This window comes from Mytilus edulis, chromosome 3 (genome assembly GCF_963676685.1).
Source record: "Mytilus edulis chromosome 3, xbMytEdul2.2, whole genome shotgun sequence".
Lineage (NCBI taxonomy): Eukaryota > Metazoa > Mollusca > Bivalvia > Mytilida > Mytilidae > Mytilus > Mytilus edulis.
In genome coordinates, this window is record NC_092346.1 from 47,639,480 (window position 1) to 47,649,546 (window position 10,067).

General features: G+C 31.0%; 1 protein-coding gene across 1 annotated transcript in view; it reads left to right on the top strand.

The window, feature by feature from the left end:
- LOC139516666 (uncharacterized) overlaps window positions 1-6,941 on the top strand; it is a 33,357-nt gene extending 26,416 nt beyond the window's left edge. The window contains exons 20-24 of the mRNA XM_071306888.1: window positions 1,978-2,301; window positions 3,083-3,442; window positions 4,174-4,368; window positions 5,449-5,507; window positions 6,622-6,941. Coding sequence (XP_071162989.1) covers window positions 1,978-2,301; window positions 3,083-3,442; window positions 4,174-4,368; window positions 5,449-5,462 — 893 coding nt within the window. The 3' untranslated portion in view covers window positions 5,463-5,507; window positions 6,622-6,941. The remainder of the gene's footprint in view (window positions 1-1,977; window positions 2,302-3,082; window positions 3,443-4,173; window positions 4,369-5,448; window positions 5,508-6,621) is intronic.
- The last annotated feature ends 3,126 nt before the right edge of the window (window positions 6,942-10,067 follow it).

The window sequence follows — 10,067 nt, forward strand, 5'->3', positions numbered from 1 at the left end:
TTTATATGCAAGTTCAGTAGTTTCTCGTTTCTTGTTTTTTATATAGTCTAAGATTATATTTTCACGTTTAAATGATTTATACTTGTCATTTTTGGGGCCCTCTATAGATTACTGTTCGGTCTTAGCAAAGACTCCGTGTTGAAGACCGTTCTTTGCCCTATAATGTTTAATTTTACAAATTGTGACTTAGATAATAGTGTTGTCTCATTGGCAATCTTTTCAGCGCCCTATTAACTTATTTTAAATTTTTGTTCAGATTCCGATTTTGGTAATATTATGTATAAAAATGTATACTGGAATGTACATCGATGAACAACCCAAATAATTAAAAAGATATCTAAAGGTCTATATACGGTCTTCAACAAGAAATATATATATATATATACACTATACCGAGCTCTAAATGTTCCTGATTTAATTTACATCGTACTGATCATGCAAGAAATGTTAGCCACTAAAAGTCCAATAACCAAAAATAAATCACATCATTTTGTGCTGTGCAATGCGTACAAGTGTTACGCTTTCCAAACTGGTGATAACGAGAATACCTCTAGTTAATTGATTGGTTTGTTTTTGCTTTTTGTCGCAAGCATCAACAAAAAGGATATTTAACGGAGAGCGAGAGTTTACATTGGGGTAAATATGAAGTCAACACACATTTTTTTCTCAATATTCTTTATTTTTGTAGCATTAAATAGTTTTTTGTTTATCTGCTTTCATTTTAAAAATGTACTAATAAATCATCAGGTTGTATGTAAACTGTTTGTAAGAAGCGGTTGCTCTTTTCTAAAGTATCGTGATTAATGTCTTCCAAAATAACTCGTAAATTTAAAAATAAACAATGACATTTTTTGTCCTTTTAGATTTAGTCATGGGTAAAATCTTTTGCTTCCAAGAACAGAAAAGTATATAGATCGAAACGATATTAACTTTTAAAAATATCAACACGTTATAGTGTCAGCCTGAAAACATGACTTTTATTATGATTACTTTTAATTACATTTGTATTTAACATTATTTTTGACACTTGCTCTATAAAATGTTACATCTTTGATACAATTTTAAGTATATTAAAACAAACTTGGGTCTTAACATTTCATTATGTGTAACATGTTTATTTATAGTGGATTGGAAAAAAAGTTTTTCAACTTATATTAATCCCTTATAATTAGCCTGCAAATCTACAAGCTAAGGGTGTCTTTTACGTGCAAGAGATATAGATATTCGGGTCAGCCGTTTATCCTGCTATCATCGCTTCGTCAAGACCTTACTCGCAAATGGTGTCAAGGGAGCGCCGAAAATTCAGTCCCTTAAATTTTAATCTCGGAACGGTAATTGACCAAAAAACCTTTGTGTTAGTTGTCCGATGCACCAACCACTACACCACGGCTCTCATGTTTCATTTAACTCTTAAATTTCTTTAAATTTTGTAAGGGAATATTCAAACTCGTAAACAGGGGAAAAACTGATACCTGCTTGCCAAAAAAATGAAATCGAAAAAATAAGATCAAAGACAAACATCAGTCTACATATCAAAACATTGAAAACTAATGACTGTGGAATACAAACCCCACCAAAATACAAAAGACTGATTTGAACTAATGGAGAATAAATTCCTCATTATCATCCTTAATACCGCATGCTTATCGTAAAAGAAGCAAGCATCAATTTTTTAAAAAGTTCGTTTTGAGCCGGCCGGGGATCAAACCGGCGCTCCCCTGCACTCTAGGGAAACAATTTAACACTAGACCACAGAAACGTGTGTTAAAGAGATGGCAATATAGTAATTTTAAAAAATAGATAATGAGTATTATACGATTTGGGGCTTGAAAACTTTTTACTTAGTATAGCCAAAGATAAAAAAATAATCTTTGAAATGTTGGTTGAATATAACATTAATCGGACTAAAACTGTCATACAAAATTTTGAAGCAAAATGACATTTAAATGCTTCACACATTTTCAACATATTTTACAGCTATAGAGTGCACGAATACTTCGATTTTCTTGAATACTGGTCCCGCAACAATATTGTGCTTTTTGAATGAAATTAGTTTCAATTCAATAACTATTAATAAGGCTTCACAGACAGAGGAAACAAAAACAATAGGATTCATCAGCAGCGATGGTTCTGTCAACATGTTGCCAGTAGAGGAACTATTCAACATAACATTAAACTTTGACGGCAGCAAACTAACCATTACTTTGATGGTAGCGAATTGTGATTCAGAGGGACTTTACTCAGTTGTTGTTGATACCAATGACCAAATATATACTGCACATGGATATGTAACAATCTTACGTAAGATATTTAGTTTAATAATATGAATAGGTTATCGTGGCGTTTATACTGTCTAATATTTTATTATGAATATATAATTTTTTTAAATAAAATTTACTATTGGGCGAGGTTTGCTTTTACAGAATAGACAGCAATTTCTGCGCCTAAATAAATCCAAAACCTCAAGGTATCAAATTTCAGTTTCATTGGCTCATCTTTTGTACAATTGAGGGTTTATGAAGATTCAGCGGTTGTATGGGGTAGGCTCTTACTGCCATAGTTTTTTTTCCTTCTGCATTAAAGCCATGCAAAGTTTCATTTGTGCGTCCGTCTATTTATCCGTGAAATTGGAAGTCAACACGCTTTTTTACGAAAATCTACTTTTCAAAATGTGTGTACTGCAATTTAATAGTAATTACAAAATCATACAGAGAGATGTTTATTTAATTTTAAGTAACATCGAAATTTTGGGTAGGTGTTGACCATGGGTTTTTTTCAGTTTTGGATGAAATATTCTTTACAAGCACAACATTGTAGGCATACACCTCAAAAATTAACTCAACTTTTAACAGACTTTTCAGAAGTGATATAGTAACGATACTGTTGTCAGGTCATTAAGATTTTTTGGTATTTATATTGATTCATTCACAGGATCTTTGCGTCGAAAAAACATCTAATTTATTTTGTACGTTTTGAATTAATTAATTATGATTAGTACTAATTAATTTATACGCTATCACTTCATCATAATTATGTCCAGGAGAAATTATCTGCTCTGAATAATTCTTTTTGTTTTAAACAGGCAAACCATCAAATCCAAACTTAGAAATGAACAAAGATCAGGTGATAAATCTAGGATATTACAGACCCGGATTTGAACACGTATGCAGTGGAGACGTTGGAGAACCTCCCGGGAATCTTATTATAGAAATAAAACAATCGGGCTCGAATTCTTATGAAACGTTGCAAGATCAATTCATAAAAATCATATTTACAAACATTCAACGGGGAAAATGTTATAATAATACAATGACAGTCGTCTTTGGCATGCTGTTTTCACCTGAAATGATCAATAGTAAAATACGATGTCGTGTGGCCGATTCTGTATCTTTGGGAAACAATGACATTTTTGCAGATACAGCAGATTTACACCTCATTCCAGGTTTGATTCTTTCTAATCTTGTTTTTGCTTCTAATGTTCTATATGGGTATAAAAACATATCACAAATTGTGTAAAAAACTAAAAGGAACACAAACAATCTTAATTTGTAAAGGCCAGACACAACAATACCAAAAGAGTCAAATCCGCATGTAGTTTGCAATATGTTAAAAACAAAATTAAGATATGTACTCTGCTAACACTTATGTGAACTAGACTGCTCTGCGAGGTCAAAATGTCCCTACTCTACATAAGTTAACAAGAAACTGATTATATTATTCATTTAATATTCAATGAAACTGGCTAAAATTTATGTTACATATTCGATAATATCTACGACAAAATGGATTTGTATGGACGTGTTTGTATTTTATTTAGTAGAAACGAACTTACACACATATCATTTATAGTTCACATAGAAATAATGATACATAAAAAAAAAACTAAGCTGCTTTCTAATCAATGTGTTGGTCATAGTAAGCATTCTAACAAATTTAGATCAATACAAAATATGAGCAAAAAAAAAGTACCTCATGTTTTGAAGGTTAATTCAAGATTAGTAAATAGTGATAAAATGTTAAATGCCAATGAATGATATTTTAATTATCAAAAAATTACTTCCCGTACAACATTAATGACCTATGCAGCAATTGCCATTTTTAACCGAGTTTACTTCGATATATATTTTGTTCTAAATGCACTTAATTACAAAAAAGAAACTGTTATTTCTACAGAGGATATTTGCAACTGCAATACTGATGATGATGCTAAAAGAGGACATCCAACAGTTTGTGACGTTTTTGTGCAGTGTACTAATTTCACTGTACCTCAAGGGTTGCCATGTCCTTCTCTAAACTGTAGAAATAGTGTAACGGGTGAATGTGGTACCGAGTGTTCTGTGAAAACATGTAGTGAGCCAGTCCCAAACGGTAATACTATACTAAGTCGATGCATTCTACAAGAATATAAGTAACGAAAGAGACATGGCCAATTTCCACTATTTCTCGAACGTTTACAAAAAATTGTCAATCTTGACTTGAATACTCAATTTCACATCAAATGTGAGTGCTTTAATGTTTTTTTCTCATTAGTGTGGCTTTTTTTGTAATCACATAATCAAATAATAAACGCTTAAAACAGCAATTTTCACATATATTGGGATATTTTGAGTATGTATCCTCCAAAAGAATATAAGGACATATTTAACCAAGCTGTAAATTCTATGAAAATATTTTTTTTCAAATATTAAAGTATTATGAGTGAAATAAAATGGAAATATGACAATAACTCTATAATATTCAATTTTCAGTTTGTATGCCCCATTTATGGGCATTATGTTTTCTGGTCTGTGCGTCCGTTTGTTCGTCCGTCGGTCTGCCTGTTCGATCAACTTTAAACTTAGTAATAAAATTGAGAATCGAAATGGGGAATGTGTCAAATAGACAACAACCCGACCATAGAACAGGCAACAGCAGAAGGTCACCAACAGGTCTTCAATGCAGCGAGAAACTCCCGCACATGTTCCCTGTGATATGATCTTTCTAATTTTAATGCCAAATTAGAGATTTTATCCCATTTTCATGGTCCACTAAACATAGATGATGAAAGTGCGGATGGGGCATCCGTGTAATTGGGACACATTCTTGTTAGATTTTGACTTATTTTTAGTTCTCCAGTAATAAAGAACATAATTAAAACATAATATTTCTGAAGACTGTATGTTGACGTACAGATTATTTTTTTGACGTTTTTTGTGTCACTGGGATCATCTACGTTTACACAGTACTTTCTTATGTCATACTTATAACTCATAATTTATACGTCCGGTAATAAAAACAGGCGTCTATGTAACATGTAATACAACTATATAACGACTTTCATTTATCTAACACCAACAGAAACCTTTCAAGCGTGTAATCAAAAATGCAAACGTAATGTGAGGAAAATAACCGAAGAACAATGAAAACAAAACAGGATGAGTCATTATAATATTTGATCTTTTGTTATAGATTTTTGCAAATAGAAAGGAAGCAAGCAGTACCCACTGGTTCAAGACGAAACATTAGAGGTATTGGTTATCAAAAGTCTTTATTTTAGATATTGAAGTTAATAGATATATTTTCGTTAATATAAGATTTTGTACCTAATGCAATCATATTTGATATAATAAATTGAGCAAATATAAACACAACAATTTATGAAATATCATTTCAACTGCAAACGATATAGAAAATATTGATTTTGGTGAAGGTCAATAGGGAGTGTTTTTGCACATGGAGATCATATCAGAACCGCTACTGGTTGAAATCAGTAACCGAGGGTTTGCATCAGTCAGTATAGGTTAAAAGGAAGTAAATAAAGATGACTGGCGCCACCTAGATTTTATATCCAAGATAATAGGTAAAAGCAAATTTATTTTCTTCTGCCTTGGTAAATAGAAATTAAAATTGAAATAGTGAGTGTTGGCCATTGGTGTAGAAATAGCGAGAAATTTAGAGAAAACTCTCTAAGACAAGCAATATTTTCTGTGCCAAATTAAGCCAGGGGTATTCTTCATTCATACTATTTCGAAAATTCCGGAACCGTTGAGTACCCTTAAAAAATGCCATTTTTCTATCAAAAAAGCTGCGGCACCATATGTGTTTGACCATTGCAATTACTCCCAAAGGTGTTGATAATTCAGAATTCGATTTTTTTTTCAATGGATCTTTGATAGTGAATTGGCAGGACCAAATAAGGCTACCATTGTCGCCTATGTAAATAATTACTTCCTTGTAACCTAAATATTTATTCTGTGCTCGTATGATTCGAATGATACATTGTATTTGTATTTTTAAGTTCATTCAAGAATGCGATTGTTTCAAAGCTAAATTATTATCTGATCAGGAAGACTCGACCTTTAACAGCTTGACTGTGCATGTATTGTCTTGCAAAATATGACAAGAATACAATGCACTATAATGGATCTTTTATATACTAATATTTTTAAGGTTGGCTTAAATTTATTATAGTCATCAATGCATTCTCAATTTACTTGTATGACAAGTTCGTTCAGATATACTTTTTGGTGCATGCTATTATGAAATATAATTTTTTTAAACAAGGTGGATAACGAGAGGCTTATGTGAATAGAAATGGTACAACGTTATTTTAACATTGTGTATAACTTGTTTAATTTACAGGTTTCTGTTTGAACTTCAGATGTGGATACAGATTCATACAGCCACTCAGTTTTATCATGTGAATATATGTTCTAATTTTTATCGGAAATTTAGAGGATATGTTTTGTAGTCATTGAAATAAATGTACATGCAAAAATTGTGCTGTTAAAAGATTCATTTTAAACTCATCTTGCTTATCCAGACGAAGTTCAAGCTTGATCGGAATGATGAATAATTTCGTATATCAATATGTGTTAGCTTGATAACTGAATGATTAAGAAATTCAAACATGTCCACATGAATATTTGGATGTAATAAACAATAAATATGTATTACATTGATAATATATCTTTTATTTTATTTTTTGTAAATTTTTAATAAAAATTATCAAATAACTTTGCTTCTTGAACCTTTGAACTTGTGCATTCAAAGTCATAAACAGACAAACAAACAAACAAAATTTGAACTCAACAACAATGCCTTAAAATTTTACAAGAACTAGTGTAAATCTAAAAGTTAAAGGAAAATAATTTGGTTTTAAAAGTGCAGAGCTTGTCCTTGATCTACATATTATTGAAACGAAAGCAGAAATATCAATGCAAAACTTATCAGAAGTGCAATGAATATCGTGTGACTATTTCAAGTTCAAGGGATTGTCTATCAAATACGTTATTCAAAGATATGTAATGGCACGTGTCTGTCAAGTTAAAATTTGAAATTCCGTTTAACCCTCATTGACTCTCTTGTCATACATCTGACAATATTCATGAATGTTTTACAGAGTTAGAACGCATATAATTAACACATATAATCGTTTTAGCTTGCATGAATGACAATCTAAATGGTATGCTCAAAATTATTTGTTCAACATAAAGTCTAAACAAAGATGATGGTGGACAATATAAATGATATTGTGTGCCCTGTTGAAAAAGTAGATTTTTTCAGGGTTTTCTTATTAAAATTACATTCTCAAAGCGTTTATGTTTTTTCATCAAGCAGAATATCACAGAGGTTTCTAACATTAAAACGAGTGCAAACAAACAAAACAACAACAACACAAGTACTTGAACTATTTGTTGAATGTTTCAAAAGTGATAGATATAAAAATGACAGCCAAGCCAAATGCACAACAAAAACAAAGGTTGATGAAAAAATCCTCAATCGGATGAAATCTGCAGAAATTTATTGATCTTAAGTTATTGTCGTCCCGTACTATAATTCACCGATAGCTTTTATGTATGTACTGATTAAAACTTCAAGACCTCTCAATGGAACAAAGGCAACCACATGGCGCAAGTACGAAGGAAAACAATGATTAAAAGAATGTAAACACACGCGCACTGGAATGTTAATGGTGTTGATAGATTCTAAAAGAACAATTAGATAGATAAAATACACAACATCAGTTATCAACTGTTATATATGTAGGACTCAAATCTATGGCAGGTTTCATATCTATGGCATATTCCTTATCTATGGTAAATATGACGTTATGACTCTCCAATCTATAGCAGATTTTTTATAATCCTATTCTATGGCATGTTTTTTAGTTCCCAGTCTATGGCAAGTTTTGTAGTTTTCTAATCTATGGCTGATTTCTAGTTTTCAAATCTATGACATTTTTTTCTGCAAATGATTTTCCATACAGTATATATCTAACCAATGATTTCAAAGTTACCTTACACTAGTTTAAATGACTAGCTGTTAAAGCCATACTAAAAATGTTTTAAAAAAAAGTAGTACGACTAGAAAGCATATCACTTCTTACCATTTGTGAAATGAATAGACTTTTTAGAGTTTGAAATTGTGTGCCCCGGTAGAATAATCATTAACGTTTATGACGTCTAACTACCATAGATAAGGGAATTCAATTTGCCATAGTTCTGGTACCTTCCATATATGACAGGCTTTGATTAATAAACGGAAACTCAGGGAAAATATTCACAAAAAAACATCACTTTATCAACTCACTTATTTTGCAAGTTCTCAATGAATGATTATGCGTTGATTGTTTATCGATGTAACGGTCCGGTAAACCTTGACAAAAAAAAGTGAAATCACAAAAATCCTGAAATTAGAGGAAAATCTAATCGGGAAGTCCATTATCACATGGCAAAATCAAATAACAAAACACATCAAATACGAATGGACAAGAACTGTCATATTCCTGATTAGTTACAGGCATTTCTACATGTAGGAAATGGTGGATTAAATCTGGTTTTAAAGCGCTCACCCTCTCACTTTCATGACAGTCTCATCAAATTCCGTTATATTTACAATGACAAACCCGTAAGTTTAAAAAAGATAAATTTTGCGATCAACAATCACCGAATGAAATGATCGATAAAACGTTATGGGTTCGTACTAAATGTTTTTAGAAATTGTACACAAAGGTAAGTGTAGTTCAGGTGTCATTTTCCCCCTAAAAATATTTGTTAAATTTGCGTTTTCCAAAGCATTGTGCATAATTCATCATTATTTCAAATAATGTAATACTTAGCATAAGTAAAGTTTTATCCTGTCCAGTTTTACAGACAAAATTTCACATAACATTTCACTGCATATAAGACAATAACCATCACTGGAAGTTAACAAATCAAATATCCAACTATATCTTTCCTGTTTACAAGCTTTAGTAAGCAACCCTCAATTCTCCAAAATATTTATTGGAAACACCAAATAAAAAAGAATGGTGCTTTAAAACACTCAAGATATATGCTATTTACTAAAATAAGGAATGTTTAACTGCAATGAAATGTAGGATTAATTTCCTACAACTGTCAAATTCAATGGAATATTTTTTCGACCCTTTTTAGTATGCATCCGTACTATGATTTACACCTTTATACATGTATACATTGGTTCAATAATTTCTTAAACATTAAAAATGCAAAACACTCGTTTTACATGGCTTAAGACCTAACATTTAGTGCTGTTATCTTGAAAATATGGGATCAATATCCCTTTTTAGTAAATGGAATTTGCATTTTTAATCTTTAGTTGTTAACTTTGTATTATTTTGTTTGTTCTTAAATCATACTGTTGGTTTTGCTTCTTTAACTGGTGATGGCCTCCTTGTTCATATGTATTTAACATCAAACTTCTGTTTAATGTGTATATAAACTTATCATAGACACCAGTAAATGTGTATAAGGTAGTATAAAGAAAATTTAATTAAAATATATCTCATTGAGTTGTATTATTTATCAAATAACGAACGTATTACGAAATCTTTTATCATATTAAAAATGTCATTTTATTGGAAATTGTTTTCATATAAATAATTTAGTACGTTGTTCGGTAATTTTAACAGTATATTTTACTAACAAAAAGTATGTAAATTACAATTCTAAATACATTTTGACATGCAAACGTAAAGAAATTAAAACCCTAATTAGCATCAGTGATTAATTATTTTTTCGGCATGGGTGTAGATGGTAAAATTAAATGACGTTGTAGGTCATGAA